The following is a 16,108-nucleotide window of genomic DNA, read 5'->3' on the forward strand; positions in this document are numbered from 1 at the left end:
GACACTAGAGGGAGAAAGGACTTGAGGGCTTGGCTTCACAATGGTGACTGCCACCACTGTAACCCAGAGGCAGAGCTAACTGCAGAGACACCATGACCAGGCTAGCTGGAGCAGGGAGGGGCGAGGCCCAGGGTCAGGAGTCACATACAAGCATCTCATCCTCCACATCCTGGGAGATGCTGGTCCTCAGATGAGCTGTTTCCATGGAGACCGGAGCAGGATGCTGGGAGCTCCATGGGCCTCTGAGCTGTGAGAATCATTAAAAAGCATCAAAAGGGAGACCAGGCTTCCCGGGAGCTGAAGATGCTGGTCGAAGGGAGTCCTGCCATCTGCCCCACAGCTGTTATCCACCTGTCTCAGTATCAGCCCTGCAGTCATGGGTTTGAGCCACCATGCCCAGTTTTAAAGACATCTCAGTCCCCCAAAACGTGGGCAGGAGCAGGGAGGAGGCCTGTGAAGCTGGAGCTGCCCCCTTCAACCCTGAGCACCATGTTAGCCCTAAAATAGCACCTGTCTGGGGGACTCCTTCCCGGACACCTCCAATGCCCCCTGCAGGAGCTGATGTCACCATAGCTACGCTGCAAGAGTCTAGTCCACATGAGACAGAAAACTAGAAATCTGGTGTGGGTGTGTTTAATCACCTAGGCTGGAGTCTTTGCCTATGCTCAGGTGAGTGGACTGTTTGTGAACTTACCCCAGGCTCATTTGCCAACTTTGAGATCTGACCCCTTCTCCTGGATGTTGAGCTGAGCTCCTGCTCTTCACACACATGCTGGGAGGCTGCCCCTACCCTGTTGTGACAAGTGCAGGTCCCCAGAGGGCAGTCTCCCCCAACAATGACCCTGACTCAAGAGCACTGAAGGCCGTGGGAGGAGCTGCTTTCCTCCAAGTGCCAGGAATCCAGCCCAGATCCCACCAGTACCCAAGTGATACCAGCCCCCTGCCCACCCTTCCCTGGAGGTCATAGGCTGGGGCCAGGTGTGTCTCCAGCATCCACCCCTGGGACCCAGCACAAGTACCTGTGGATTCCAGAGAGAGTACCGACTTACAAGCTCTTAGTTTTTGAAGCAGGGTCTTATGTAGCCCACGCTGTCGCTAAACTTACTGTGGCCGAGGATTACCCAGAACTGATCACCTGCCTTCAACCTCAAGTGGCAGGATGACACGCGTGTGCCACCATGCCCAGTCTATGTAGTCCGTGTGGTAGTCACTTCTGCTCTTAGAAAGCTGAGGCAGGAGGATTGTCATGATGCCAGCCAAGATTGCAGTGACATCCTCTCTCAGAAGCAGGGGTAGAGCTGGTCCCCGCTGTGTGGCCAGGGACCAGAGTTGGAATCTACAGCACCCACATAAACAGATAGGCATGGCAGCCATGCTAGTTACCCAAGTTAAAGAGACCAAGGCAGGAGTCTGACTTGGCACAGAGGCCTTGGCTGAAAAGATAAGGCAGAGAGGAGTGCTGAGAGGGCTCAGGGTAGCAAAACGCCCTGCTGTACCTGCCCCAGGACCTTGAAATAGACTGTACCCTCTGAATCTAGAACCCCCACTTGCCAGGCTCTGTGATCATGAAGACAGGAGAGACCCTGCTCTGAATGCCTGTGGCCCGTGTGTGTTTCTTTTCAACAGTGGGAGGTTAGCAATACTGTCATGAGCTGAGTGGACAGGCCCTAGCCTTACAGCAGCAACTGAACTTGTGTTTGTTGACTGACTTTACAAGACAGGGACTTGATCAATGAGCAGAGCTGGTGGTGAGGAGCCTAGTCCCATACCCACCCAGAATCCAGGAGGAGCAGGGTCCTGGTATAAGCTTGGCAGGGACGGCCTTTAATATGGTGTGATGACCCCTGTCCCATGTGGCATGTCCCCAACTTCTCTTCCACTGAGAACATGCCCAGTGCTAGGAAGCAGTGTTCATTGAACAGCCCAGGGTAGATGGCCAGGCCTGAGGTGACACCGCCACAGACCCAGGACAGCAGCACAATAGTGGATATTCCTCAGGACACCTGGAGGCTCGGTCCTTCAATATGGCTTTTATTTTGTAACCCACCAACTGCAGACCCGCGGCCACCCCAGGGGCCATCCATCCCCATGCCCTGTGAGGACAGAGGAAGGGGGCGTGTGCCCTGTGTCCTTTCCCAGTGACAGGTGGCACTGACCTCAGACCCATAACCAGCTGCCAGGGTAAGAGTAGAAAGAACAAGAGTGCCCAGGGCCAGGGCAGCAGGTTGAGCCCTCTCGCTCTATGACACGCGTGCCACAAGGGCTGAGCAGAGGCAGCCCACAGCGGGTGGGGATGGGCCAGGCCTCAGCAGGCGCGAGGGACAGAAGCAGCTGGTCTTCAGCTGGTCCCCAGCCTGACACCTCCTGGGTCATATTGCTATTGAATTGATTCACCATGGGGTCCCTGAGGTCAACAATCAGCACTAGTGTCCCCCTCCCAAGGCCATCCTGTTGGGGACATCCAGGGCTATGTTGGGCCTGGCTGTTCCATCAGACACTATGACAGAGGGGCAGACTCCCCAGAATGTATCACAGGTAGGGAAACTGAGGCTGGGGGGTGGAAGGTGGGGAGACCTCAGGACTGCACACTCCAGAACAGGACCAACTCCTGCCCAGTCGCCAGCGTCAGGACTGAGCGAAGAAGGGACACTTGCAGGAGGGGACAGAACCTCAGGGGGCTCAGATCAGCTGGGGGACCAGTTGCGTCCAGTGGTGGAGGATGCGACAACAGGCGGGGCGGGGTATGAGGAGGAAGAGCAGGGAGACACTGTCGGGTGCTGGCCAGCGCTAGGGGGAGGCAGGCTGACAGCAGATGCCTCTGCACAACCGCAGAGACCGGCTTCTGGGACCCAGCCACTGGGGAGGCCAACACTAGTGTGTGGCCTTTCAGTGCATGTGGCCCGGGCCATCATTCTATCCCACTGGGCTCATCTGCAGGTGTGCGGAGCTCTCCTCCAGGGTCATTCAACGAAATGGACAGGGAGAGGTGTCCTTGCATCCTAGTGACCCATTAAAACCCTCTGTGGTTCGTTCGGTCTGGCCGCTGTGGGTGTGTGAATAGTACCTCCTGGGCCACCTGTACATGGCCACTGCTACTGTGCCTTGGCCTTGAGCAGCAGTCTCTGCACCGTCTTGTATAGCACGTGGAAGTGCTGGTGGGAAGAACAAGGCATGAGGGACACTGGAGAGCCAGCCCCCGACCCAAAACGCTTGCACAGTTGCTTACCTGGACGGCTGTGTATGCCATGCCAAGGTATGCCCCAATGCACAAGGCCAGCAGCAGGTCAAAGATGGCTGGCTTGACCCTGAGGGACAGACAGTCCATAGGGTCAGGGATAGGAGAACGGTCATCCCCACAGACTGTGGCACCCTGGGCTTTGGCCCATCACTCACCTGTAAGCATTCATCACTTGCTTCAGCTGGTCGTAGAAGACAAACTCAGGGTCCCTGTGGAGAGACAGCCCAAACAGCTGAGTGCCTCTCCCCAAGGCTCCCCCTCAGAGAACTCCCCTGGAGTCGCAGTGTTGGGAGGCTGACAGGAACAGGACAAGTCTGAGGCTTGCCCAGGCTACAGATTGAGAGCTCAATTCAGGAAGCTAAAAATATTTTTGAAACAGCCAAGGGGACTAGAAACTCCCCTGGCCAGGGAACCCCTCCTAGGCCTGACTGCGGCGCTGTCCTCTACCTCCCTCTGGCTGAGGGAAGGCAATGGCACCCAGGCAATGTAGCCGGCTGCTCACCGCTTGTCAGCCTTCACATGGTGCTGTCGCACATCCTTCAGGTAGCGGCTCAGAAAGTGCTCCAGTGTGCTCAGGAATGTCCCGTCCTTGTCCAGAAGCTGGGCGGCCCGTGGCTGGTTGGTGAGCCAGTCCATGACTGAGTCTATCTGCTCCTCCTGGACCTGCTGGGGGGGTGCAAGCTGGGGTCACAGCACAGGTCCCCATGGTCCCCCCCAATACCCCACATTTTACCATCTGCTCCGTGAACACTGGCATGTCTGGGGGCGTCCCCTGTAGAGGGAGGGGACAGGGTGTGAGCTGGGCCAGCACGGCTGTGTGCACCACACAGGCAGGGCCAGTACCAATGGCTCACCTTCTCTGTCAGGTTGTAGATGACCCTGGTCAGGGCCTCTGCGATTATCCTCGTGTTCCGAGTCAGGGTCTTGGAGTCCACCCGGGACCTTGGAGATATAGGGCCAAGCTCCTCAGGCAAGGCAGGCAATCCCTGGTGCCTAGGCTCTGGGGATAGCTGGTAGGTAGCAGGGGCTGGGCCTAAGAGTGTGTCTGACCACAGTCTTCACCCAGGGCAGCCAAGGCCCAATGAGGTGGAGGTGCCACAGGCACGGTATGGAGACAGGACAGCACCTGCAGGGCCCAGGACATCCCAAAGAGACCAGCCAATCCAGGACCCCTTGGCAGGTGGGTGAGTGACCTTCCTTCAACCCAGCAGGCAGCCTGAGTGGTGACCTAAGGACCCTGCTCCTCACTGCTGACTTCCAGGTGTGTGGTGGGCTGCTGGGCCTCCCACAGCTTACTCCTGACTCAGACCCCTGCCCGTGACAACTGCTCACACCCTGCTCCATGGCACATGGAGAGTTCTAGAAGATGGCTCTGCTCCCCACAAAGAAGGTCATTAGCTTTTACCCTCTGTGGAAGGTGCTGAGAAGTGCCCTTTAAGTGGTCTAGAAAGAAGCCCCTGGGTAGGCCCCAGAGTCAACCCCCACAGAAGACACCCCAGGGAAGGCCCGGGAATATGCCCCCTCCCCTAGCAGACCCACGGAAGGTTCTAAAGGACAGCCATCTTCTGTGAGAGAGACTGTTAACAGAAGAAAGTCTCGGCAAGTTCTGGAAAGTGCCTTCCGTGAAGACTGTGAGAAGGGTCTAGACAGTGCCACCCACATGTTCTGAAGGGTGCTCCATCAAAGCTGACCCCACAGAAGGCAGGTTCTGGGGCAACAGTTCTCAACCTTCCTAAGGCACCAACACTTTAATATAATTCTTCACGTTGTGGTGACCCTCAAACGTAAAATTATTTTACAGCTACTTCAAAACTGTAATTTTGCCTCTGTTATGAACCATAACGTAATTATCTGGGGTGCAGGATACCTGATATACGACCTCAGAGGGGTCTCCACCTAAAAGTTGAGAACCACTGTTATAGAAGCTGCCCCTGCCCAGGAAAGACCTGGAAGGCGGCTTGCCTGCCCTAAAGAAGCTCCAACCAATGAATACTCCCCACCCCCCACCAAGCGCTCTGAGGGGAACTCAAGAACCCCAGGGTCCTAGAAGCTGCCCTTCACAGACAGCCCTGGAAACAATCTGCCGAGCCGGTTCTGCTTACCGCACATCCATGATGCTGCTGCGAGGCCCCGCACGGTGGCTCTCCAGATGTGACAGCGTGAAGGCGGGAAGCCTTCGGATGGCAAAGCGCTCGTGTTCCCAGGCAAGCACGTCATCCGCTAGATTGATCTTCTTGTGTACCATGGAGAAGCTGACATCAGGGAACTGGTGCGCAGCCACCGTCTCCAGCTCTCGCAGGAAGGCATGCTGTAGTGTCCCTTCCCGTGGAGGCTTGGACACATGCAGGCGCAGGTGGCTGCCACGTCCCACAGTGTCCAGGCACAGAACGAATGCTACGTTGTCCTGCAGGAGGCTGGAGTCTGTAGGGTGAGGAGAGGAGGTCAGAGGGGCATGGCCCTGTCTGCCAAACACAGACTCCGCCCACCAGCTCATGGTCAGGGACCTCCCACACCGAGCCCCGCCTGCCTGTGTGGTCCAGGCTGTCCTCAAGCCAGCGCTTGGTGCCCTGGTAGTTGAACTTGCCCCCTCCAGATGCGAAGAACAGGAGGTTGTACCTGTGGGTGTAGATGTCAAGAAGGCGACACAGCCAGGCCACAGGTTCCCAACTGGTACACAGGGAAACCTCAGGTCTCTCCAGACCCACCTCCAGGTGACAACCCCACCAACGCCAGGCCAGGGGCTCCACAATTGTGACAGCAACATGTGTCCCCTGAGAGTCCTTCAGGGAGGACTCTGCTGACACAGAACCTTACATAGAGGAGCTCAGACTACCCACACACTCCCCCATCCCCGATGCTAAGGACTAGCTGACACACAACCTGGCTGTGTGGACTTGAATCTCACAGGGGCCTCACTCCCTCACCTGCCTGGGAACCAGGGCCAGGCCACTGAGCCCAGGTTGTTCCCAACCTGTACTGGCCACTGTCACACAGGGCTGCCAAGCCAGTCAGGACTGGGTGAGGTCACTGGTGCTGGCCATAAGGGACAAACATATCCTGGGTGAGCAAGAACAAAGCTGCCTCATGGCTTTTAAAGAAGTGACACCCCCTCTGCAACATCTCTGAGACCTATTGTCCCGTAACCACGGGAGCACCTTGAGACCATGCAGAGGCTGCCTGGCCCACTGGCTACTGCCTCACTGTTGTACCCCCCCTCGGGGCCCTAGCTCACAAACGCTGAGGTCACTCATGTGACCTGTGTGGCACCTCAGGACAGGTGTGACTGGACTGTCACAACTATGGGCATGGATGGGTAGAGACCAGGGACGCTGCTCAGGCCCCTTCAAGGCTCAGGACTCCCCATAGAACAAAGGGGAGGAGACACTGGCTGCAGATGTTTCTAGATGGTCCATCCCTTCCACTGGCCAACAGCACCCAAGGGGTAGGCTGAACCCCGCCCCTTAGTGGAACTCACGCTGCATGTGTGCGCTTGTATGTGTAGAGGCGCGAGAAGAGGCGAGCCAGCTCCAGCAGCACAGAGATGCCGCTCCCATTTGAGTCAGCGCCCAGGGACAGCCACTATGGGAAGAGGACGCATTGTCAGGTTTCCTGTAGGCCAGGCCAATCCACTTGGTGCCAGAGCCACAGGGCACTAAGGTAGAAAGGAGACATGAGAACCCGCTGGGCAGAGCATGGTGGCCACACCTTTAACCCCAGCCCTTGGCAGACTGAGGCAGGGAGATTTTTTCTGAGTTCCAGGACAGCAAGAGCTGCAAAGCAAGATCATCTCAAACCAACCAACCAACAGTCATGGGAGGTTGGGGCAGCCTGCCCTCGGAGGCTCTGGGGACTGACAGACAAGGCAGGGACTTGGGGACATGGTGCCAAGCGTGGTAGTTTGACTAAGAACGGCCCCCAGAGGCTCAGGTATTCCAATGCTCAGCCAGCAGTGGCACGACCTGAGGAGGATTAGGGGGTTTGGCCTTACTAGAGAAAGTATGTCTCTGGCATGGACTTTGAGGTATTAAAAGCTCTTGCCAGGCCCACTCTGTCCACCTGTCTGTCTGTCTGCCTCAGCTTGCACATCAGGATGTAGGGTGCAGCTACTTTACCCACCACTATGGCAATAACTGACTAACTGCCGTGTCATGGCATCTGCTCAGCAACAGGGGAGGTCTGGGTCCCCCCTTGCATCCACCAAGGCGGTGCCATGGGCAGTTGGCAGCCACTGCCCTCTGTGCTTCTGTGGTGTGCAGCAGGGTACTTACTGGGGCTACCCCAAAGGCGTCGTAATGAGCCACGATGACAATGGTGGGAAGGTCCTCGCCTCCCAGACCAGTCAGCCGTCCCTGTGGAGAGACAGACAGGTGGATCCCAGATGCCCAAGACAGGCTGAGGGTCACCCCTGTGTTCTGTGAGCCTTGATACCAAGGACAGGCACTGGCAGCACCCATAGGTGGATGGTCCCCTCAGCCCCTCCCTCACGGAGGCACAGGGCAATGTGAAGGCTTCTAGAGCCCAAACAGTGGTGTGGCCGTGCCAGGGCTGGCCCCCAGTGGATGAGGGCACACAGTGGTGTGGCCATGTCGGGGGTGGCTCCCAGTGGACAAGGGCACAGACTACTTGGCCCAGGAAGGGTCTGCATAGAGAGGTTGCCGCACCAAGTCCCCAGGACCTTTCACGACTAAGAGAGGTAGCCTGTCTGTCTTGTCACCACATCACTCACCCTAATGCTGTAGACAATCATGCAGTGAGCGCACACTGGGTCTCCCCCTACTGTGGCTGGCTGACTTAACCCACAGCTCCCTCACAGGGCACTCAGAGCACCCCTGGCGACAAACTAAAAAAGTGGGGTTTTCTTTTCTTTTTATGAAAACAGGGTCTCCTGTATCTCAACGGCAGTCTTGAACTATGTAGCCAAGGATGGCCCTGCACTCCCCATCTCTCTGCTTCAGCCTCCTGGGTGTGTGTTAGCCTGGTTTCTGTGATCCTGGGGGCTGAGCCCAGGACTCTGTGAGCTGGCAAGTGCTGCCCACTGAGTCACAGCCTCAGCCTGCAGTCAAGTTCCTTTGTCGCCTCCCATGTGTGGCAGAGGGGTGACTGGACGTCTGAGATCAGGGTACAGCCTGTGCAAAGGCCCTGGGGCAGGCTAAGAAGGTGGGAGCTCACCTCCACGCTGGTGATGAGCCAGTCGCTCACTGCCTGGCTCTGGGCTCCACTGGTCACCATCTGGAAACCATTGGCTGTGGCGGTGTGCAGCAGTACTGGGGGCAGAAGGGGAGGGGTCACTTGGGCTTATGGCCAGGGCCACAGCTGGGGTGGGAACTGCAAACATAGAAGCCCAGGAAAGCCCCATAGATGCAGGGACCAGGGCCACCCCACACCCTCCAGTGGCCTGGCTTACCTTCAGCAGCAGAGGCGGAGCCCTGGGAGGCAGAGGCAGCCTGGGTCTGCTCGTAGATGGACAGCAGTGCCTCATCCTCCACAGCAAAGTACACGGGGACCACAGTCTCCATGGCCAGCATCTCAGGCTCAATCTCCATGAATTGCTGTGAGGAGCACATGCGTTCAGGGAACTGCAGCCACCCGCAGTGCCTCCCCATCTCAGCCTCCTTCCTGAAGGGGGAGGACAAGGACACCCAGCAGATGCAACCTGAGGGGCAGGCATGGGGACTGAGACACAGGCTTACCCGGACGACATCCTGGGGCACGGCAGCCATGGCGCGGGGCAGGATGATAACCACAGCACCTGCTGACTGTCGCAGAGCCTTCTGATAGTGCTCATAGGAAAAGTCCAGGAGCCGCATAAGCACGCAGCGGCGACTCAGCACATCTGCGTCCACCGTACGCGCCTCCGTGTTGAGCACTGCATTCCTCGTGCCTGTGGGGGACACGGGGTCACTGCATCATCACAGCTGCCACCCTCCACACCAGCACACAGTGAGAGTGGGGCTCTTACGGGACAGGCACGGTATATCCGGCACAGAACCATGGCAGGCCCAGAGGCGAATCGCTACAGCAGGATGCTCCCTCCAAGAACTGCAGGCCCTGGGTCCCACTTACAGCCAGACTGGGGGCACAGAATACGTCAGGTGCTTTATAAATGTTTGGCTCTCACAAGAATGATGGCAGGCAGAACCCCTAGATGCACATGGCCAGGAGGGGGCAGTGAGTGACTGCTCACTGTGGAGGGGACTCGAGTCCAGTGGAGTCTCCAGGGTGGTCACCTGAATGCTGACACCCAAACCACCATGAAACCCTCCTACCCCAGAGACCCAAGTGTCAAAGGTACGTGGTGCTGGGTCTAGAACATGGGGGTAAGATGCACCCCAGGGCAGCAGCTGGATAGGGACCTGCAGCCCACAGACATGGCTATCACCTGGACACACGGGTCCAGCTGAGGCCCAGCCCCCACGTTCCAGGATTGCAGAATCTAAGGGAGCTGGGTGAGGGAGGGCCTGCTGGGAACAACTTCCCTGGAAGCCAGCAAGGGCCAAGCACCTCCTGGCAGACACCCGACTCCTGTCATGGAGAGGCAACACCTCTCCCTCTTCAACCTGTCCCTGGTCTCCCAGGGTGGCTTGGGTACCTCTCCCTCTGGGTCCCTACAGTGCTTTCTGGAAATCCTGCAGGCCACGTGGCAGGATGGTACTCTGTACCCAGCTTTGCTGTCTGTGAGGAGTGACAGAGCACCAGTGGGCAGTACTGGCTAGCACCAGTCTCCAGGACTCCCAAACCATTGTGCTACCCACAGGAGGGCAGCCAGTCCCCAAGTGGCACCAGTTCAGAGATGCCATAAAGGCAGTGGGCAATCAGCAGGCTTCTCCCCCATGCTAGCTGCTCAGCTCAGTGGTGTCAATGACCTCATGCCAATAAAACTTTATCCACAACCAGGGAGGCCAAGCCTCATCAGTTGGTTCCAGGTTAGTGAGGCAAAGCTGAGCCTGAGGGCCACTGAGCCACTAGGAAGACTAAAATGCTGAAGTTCTGTTCCAAGGCCCATGATGATAAGAAGACATGCCCTAAGAAGGCCAGAGTCCACAGCAGGAGGGATGGTAGCCGGTGTCACAGTCACACCCACAAGCCTCCTTTCCCACCAGCGTTGGTTATTTCTCAACAAGGCCCAGGGGAAGTTGGGTAAGGAGAGAGGTGCGGTAAGGCTGTGGAATGGCCAGGGGCTGAGGGGAACTCAAAGAATGTATGCCCAGGGTTTCTCAAGACCTGCTCTGGCTGGCTGCCCCATCATGAGTCCTCCAGGGTGTAGACAAGATGCAAGAGCCCACTAGTTCTTATCCAGCCAAGGATGGGTGAGAAAGTCCCATCAGGCACCTGGTCCACTGTATACATGAGCTTATTCACAGACTGGCCCACCCAAGATTCTGTGCATGTGAGACCCAGACATAGAAATGCATGGTCTAGGAACTGCCCTCCAGATCACGGAATGCTCTAGAACAACTGTGGAAGCTCAGAAGCTATGCTTCACAGCTTAGTGGTGTCCACCGTTCCCCCACCATCAGTGACACCGCACAGTGGCAGTTTAGCAGGTGGCCCTTCCAGAGATGCCAGGCCACAAGGATCTGCAAGCAAATGCTTACGACATTGGGACACCTGGCCACCTACTTCTGGCCTAGGGTAAGGTCCCCCACCCCAGGGTGCCCTATGTGCCAGGGCACTGTTTTGGGGCACTGTTCTGGGTCCTGCAAGGTGCTGGGCAGCCACCTGGCCTCGACCCTTTAGAGCTCCCCGAGCTGGGGCAGCAACATGACCCCTGCCATGGCAACACGGCTTTAAAGAGAAATTAATGCAATTCTGGACATAGGGGCCACACAGGCTTGGGTGCACAGACCAGGCTGCCACACCCGCTCAAAAATGGGGGCCCGGCCTTGGCATTCAGGCAAAGACAGCATTAAGGCTGAGAGGCAAACCAAAGAGCAGGGTGCGGGAAGCTCTGAGAGGCCCCAAACCTAGACATGGAGACAGAGATCCTGGGGAACCCTGGCGAGGAGTGGGGAGCAGAGCAAAGGGGTGAAAGTATGGTGCTGTGGGAACCAAGGCCCCAGGGGACCCCAGGACAGCAGGCCCGGGGGCTGACACCGGCCTGAGAATGGTCTGAGGCAACCGCTGACAGAGAGGGATCAGGGTGACAAGGGATCGAGGAGAGATAGGAATCAGGGTGGCGATGATGGGATGGGGTGACAGGAGTCAGTGAAACAGCAGGGGAACTGAGGGAACAGAGCTGCCAGGAACAGTAAGTCAGTGGGGAGACCGGGATAGCAGTCGGAGTTCTTCTGCATGACAGTGGGAGGATCGCAGTGACTGAGAGACTAGTGTGGCAGTAAGGGGAACGGCGGCGTCAAGGGAAGAGGTCAGGGGTCGCGCACCGTATGGCTGGCCCTGCAGGTCGTACTGCTGCATGCGGTACACGGTGAACTCGTGCGCGGCGTCGGCGGCGGGCAGCGGCGGCGCCACGAGCAGCAGCACGGCGGGCAAGAAGACGATAAAGCCGAGTGGCAGGCACGACGCCTTCAGCACGTTCTCGAGCACCTCGCCCGCTTCCTCCAGCATCCCGGCGGGCGGCAGGCCGCAAAGGCGGCGGCGACGGAGGGCGACGGGAAGCGGCCGCGGCTCGGCGGACTCAGCTCGGCATGGGCGGCTGCTGAGGTCCTTCGGGGAGAGCCACGAACAGCCCGCGCCTGCCCTAGGGTCCTTCGGGCAGCACTGCGGACGGCCCTGCCTGCCGCGCCGCCTTCTGGGAAATGTAGTCTTTCTTGTGAGCGAGCCTCGTTTTAAACGGCTCCGCGCGCTGTGGAACCCTGGGAGTTGTAGGCACAGACACTCGCACTAGGGCCTCTCGGAAGCTGAGGCAGTCCTAGCACGCGGAGTCCCCTGGAAGTTGTAGTCCCACTGTGCCGCTCCTAGAAGCTATGGCGGACACTCTACTGCTACTGAACTCATCCAAGCCGCAAAACGCAGATGACTTACAAAGCTATTAAAAACCATTCCCAGTAAATCTTGTTTTAGCCCCATGTTTGGCGTCGTTAAAGAAAGGACAATCCAAAACCTAAAGTGCAAGACGTGACCGTTCGACCCGGAAAGAAGTAGGAAAGGAAAGAGAAAGTGCCCGTCTGGTGCCTTGGTTCTCTGGGAACTGTAGTCGTATCGGGCAAGCACAAAGGACTATGGGAACTAGAGTCGTTCTTTTAGTCTTTGAAAGGAGAGAGGATTAGAATGCGAAAAAATAAAATAAAATAAAAGAGAGAGAGGCGAGGCCTTTGTCTTGAAGGTGCTAGCTCTCCGATCACAAGACACTCTGACTACAGGTGTTCTACAGGATTTAAGTGAATGAGCGAAAAGCTGGTTAAAAAATAATATTCGGGGCAGGTGGTAAGGTAGGAAGGCAGGAATTGGCGCGGACTTTAATGGCAGTGGGGAGATCAAGATAGCTAGAATGAGACTAGTGTGACGATGGGAGGTCTTTAGTATCCCTGTTCATACTTGGGACATATTTAACCTAACATTTTTGGTTTGTCCTATTGCAACTTCAATGGATTTGACTAGTCCCTGTGTCTTGGGGTAAGTTCAGATGTGAATTAAAATTATATGTGACTCACACTTCTAGAAATACAATAAATAAGAAATAGAAGACCAGACACTGCCACCCACCCACCTGCAGGCACAGGTCGGAATTCAATATGCAAACTGGCATGAGCTGACTTTGAGTAAGATTCTCGACTGGTGAGTGCTGGCTTTCAAAGCCTGTGGAGAACTCGGGGATGGTGCCTTCTCTGAAGACCATTTGCCTTAGGTAAGAAAACGGATTCTAAGACTCAAACTTGTGGTCCTTTCCCCCGGGTGAATGATTACTGCCAACTGTATACCGAGGCCACAGACAATCAGAACTGAAAGTGTAGAAAAGAAAACAGATGATGTGTGCCCGACAGCGTGAACTTCTGCCATCTATAACTGTGACAATCCCTACCATCCTAGAGGCACTGCCAGCGAGACTCGGTTACAACACACTGAGAAACTGAATGTGGAGGTTTCGTTCATTTTAATGAATTTTATGCAGCCATGCATGGCTTGCAGCTGCACTATCACACGGTAGGGTCCACAGCTCCCTGCCACAGCATATCTCTGTGATTCAGAACAGGAAGGGCGAGGCTGCGGGGTTACAGGACCAGTTGAGATTTCCCCAGACCTGGGGTGGGTGGGTCTATCCTCCCCACACAGAGACAGAGAACCTGAACTGGAAGAGAGAGGCCATCGGGGGCAGGCTGCTTGTCCCAATGTGGAAGTCACTGAGAAGAGGGGTGGATGACAGACTGGTGTGCCCTCCAGGCCCCCTTTCATTCTTAAACACATCAAGTTGCCCTCAAACAAATGGTGCAGGTCCACCCCCATCCCAGCACACCCCCAAAGCACTGTATACCAGTGGGTGTGACCAGGAGACACGTTACAGTAGCCTGGGCATCGACCCGCACACATGTGACTAAGACAGAACCATAAAGCTCTGTCCTATCCATGGCCTCGGACATGGCACATCCCCTTTGCTGTCTGCGGGGCGTGCGGGGCGCGGGGGGGGGGGGCTTCAAGGCCCAGACTCACTGGCTCTGGCCACTCTCTGCCAAACATTCAATTTTGTGGAAGGAACCCGGGGCTTGCTGGCATGTTCTCAGTCACCATCAGGCAAGGTTCTTGTGTCCTGTCCCTTCTCACCTCGTCTGGGAGGGCCTGCTCAGTGGGCAACTGGCTGGTCCAAGCTCTATGTGCTGCGGACACTGGAAATGCTGGACAGCGGCTCTCTCATCCTGAAGCTGAGTGACCGAGAAGTCCGAAAACTGTCCCTGGGCCTCAGGGAGCTGTCAGTGGTGGATGCACCAGAGTGGGCCTCGGTGATCCGGGTCAGGCAGTCTCCTGGACCTCGCAGGCCTAGCCAGAGACAGCCGCAGCATAGGAAGGCCAGCACAGCGTGCTGCACCTCACGGCTGCGGAAGGAGTAGATGAGAGGATTAATGGCTGAGTTGAACACGGCCAGGGCCAGGATCCAGTCCATGCCACGCAGGTACTCCTGGGCCCAGACATTAGAACCAAAGATGTCAGCCAGGAGCAGGCCAAACAGGGGACCCCAGCATACCACGAAGGCCACCAAGATCATCAGCACGGTGTTGAGTAGCCTGCGGGACTTGCGGCGGGCCGGAGGACGTGGAGACTTCTGCCCATTGGCTCGGACCACTCTAAAGATGGCCCCGTAGAGGCTCAGGATAGCCACTAGGATGAGGGCGAAGACCACCACACAAAAGAGCACATAGCCCTTGGAGTAGAGGGGTAGCAGGCTGGAGCAGCGCGGGAAGGCACACACACAGTTCCAGCCCAGCAGGGGCAGCAGGCCCAGGATAGCTGCCAGTAGCCAGCACAGACCGATGCAGCCATACACACGGCTGGTCTTGGTGGCCCCACTCTCAGCCACCCGCACCATGGTGGCAAAGCGCTCGCCGGCTGTGAAGAGCAGACTGAAGGTGGATGCGGCCAGGGCCATGAAGAGCAGGCCCTCGCGCAGGAACCAGTGCACGGGTGACAGCTGGAAGGTACGAGTCCCCGACAGCAGCACGTTGACCACGTAGGCCAGGCCTGTGAGCAGGTCGCTCAGTGTGATGTTCAGCAGGCAGTAGTACACCCAGCGGCGCGACCGCATGTAGATGGCGATGGCGGCCAGCACCATGGCGTTCTCCAGCACCACCAGGCAGCCCGCGGCCACCGACGGCCCCCTCAGCATCCCTAGCCCTCCACCGTCCTCAGAGCCCCCACGGCTGGCCAGCCTGCCGCTGTGATTGTAGTGCAGGACAATGAGGAGGCTGTGGCCGCTGGCTGCCAGCTGGTGGCAGGACTCTGGGGTCACCAGCGTGGACCAGGTACTGATGTTCATGGCCTCCCCCGGGGACAGACTGAGAGAGGCCTCCGCAGGGTGGAGTCACAGCCTGGCCTGGGTTTCCTGTTGTTTGAAATTTCCTGTTATGCTCAAGGTGCCCCAGAGTGGGTGGGGGTGAGGCCAGGGCAGGGAGGGGCATCCTGAGCAACCGTCGGTGTGACTCTGAGGGCTCTGAGCTAGAGAGCATGATCTCTCATGGCACCCCACCCGGGACCAAATTTCCCTCCTTGGATGGGAGGCAAGCACTAGATGGGGAGTCACTACTGGACAATGGGCACAGCCTGGCATCCAAGATCCCTCTGCCCATCCCCTTGTGCCCAACTGTTCCAACTGTATGCTTATATATACAGCAGGTGCCTAATAAGTGTTTGTCAACTGTACACAGAAAGCATGCCATAGGCAGAGGCAGGCAGATTTCTGAGTTCGAGGCCAGCCTGGTCTACAGAGTGAGTTCCAGGACAGCCAGGGCTACACAGAGAAACCCTGTCTTGACAAAAAAAAAAAAAAAAGGAAAAGACAGAATGTCATAAATGTTTGTCACTTGTATACACCAGCCAAGCCTTAATCAATATCATCCAAACACATCAAGTACCACTCATGCATAACAGGTGCTTAATATCTTTTTAGAATTTTTGTTACATTTATTGATTGACTGTGTGTGTCCTGTCATGTGCTGGGGTCAGAGGGAAACTCACAGGAGGCCATTCTCCCCTTCTACCACGTCGGTCCTTAGCCCCAAACTCGGGGTGTCAAGCTTTGCCTCAGGCACCTTTATCCCTGAACTGTTCACTGGTGCTTAATCAGTGTTTGCTGTGTGTACACAAAAGGTGCTTAAAAAATATGTGTCACATGGTGTAGCAGCACATGCCTTTAGTATCAGTTCTTGGAAGGCAGAGGCAGGAGGACCTCTGTAAGTTCCAGGCCAGCCTGGGCTACAGAATAAA

General features: G+C 56.8%; 2 protein-coding genes across 3 annotated transcripts; both read right to left on the reverse strand.

Annotated features, from left to right (window-relative positions):
• Positions 1-1,986: 1,986 nt before the first annotated feature.
• Ncln (nicalin) lies at positions 1,987-11,999 on the reverse strand. 2 transcript variants are annotated; one of them, XM_021174325.1, is made up of 14 exons: positions 11,620-11,999; positions 8,929-9,119; positions 8,643-8,787; positions 8,408-8,502; positions 7,507-7,587; positions 6,714-6,817; positions 5,766-5,854; positions 5,341-5,659; positions 4,093-4,180; positions 3,972-4,010; positions 3,741-3,904; positions 3,394-3,447; positions 3,227-3,305; positions 1,987-3,152 (listed from the first exon to the last, which is right to left on the reverse strand). In XM_021174325.1, the coding sequence occupies exons 1-14, from the start codon at positions 11,801-11,803 to the stop codon at positions 3,093-3,095; spliced, it is 1,692 nt and encodes a 563-aa protein (XP_021029984.1). In that variant the 5' UTR covers positions 11,804-11,999; the 3' UTR covers positions 1,987-3,092. The 2 variants fall into 2 exon arrangements, with proteins under 2 accessions (XP_021029984.1, XP_021029985.1); XM_021174326.2 differs by having other exon boundaries at positions 3,741-3,901; positions 11,620-11,938.
• Positions 12,000-13,276: 1,277 nt separating this feature from the next.
• Positions 13,277-15,654, reverse strand: S1pr4 (sphingosine-1-phosphate receptor 4). The gene has a single exon (XM_021175282.1). It carries the CDS (start codon positions 15,159-15,161, stop codon positions 14,001-14,003), a length of 1,161 nt encoding a protein of 386 aa, XP_021030941.1. The 5' UTR covers positions 15,162-15,654; the 3' UTR covers positions 13,277-14,000.
• Positions 15,655-16,108: the final 454 nt, after the last annotated feature.

Source organism: Mus caroli, chromosome 10 (assembly GCF_900094665.2).
Source record: "Mus caroli chromosome 10, CAROLI_EIJ_v1.1, whole genome shotgun sequence".
Lineage (NCBI taxonomy): Eukaryota > Metazoa > Chordata > Mammalia > Rodentia > Muridae > Mus > Mus caroli.

Coding starts and splice junctions, on each gene's coding strand:
- S1pr4 (XM_021175282.1), bottom strand. CDS start 15,161: ATGAACATCAGTACCTGGTCCACGCTGGTGACCCCAGAGTCCTGCCAC.
- Ncln (XM_021174325.1), bottom strand. CDS start 11,803: ATGCTGGAGGAAGCGGGCGAGGTGCTCGAGAACGTGCTGAAGGCGTCG. Junction 5,660..5,765: donor GGACAGCCTGGACCACACAG/GCAGGCGGGGCT, acceptor CTCACCCTACAG/ACTCCAGCCTCCTGCAGGAC. Junction 4,011..4,092: donor TCTACAACCTGACAGAGAAG/GTGAGCCATTGG, acceptor CTCCCTCTACAG/GGGACGCCCCCAGACATGCC.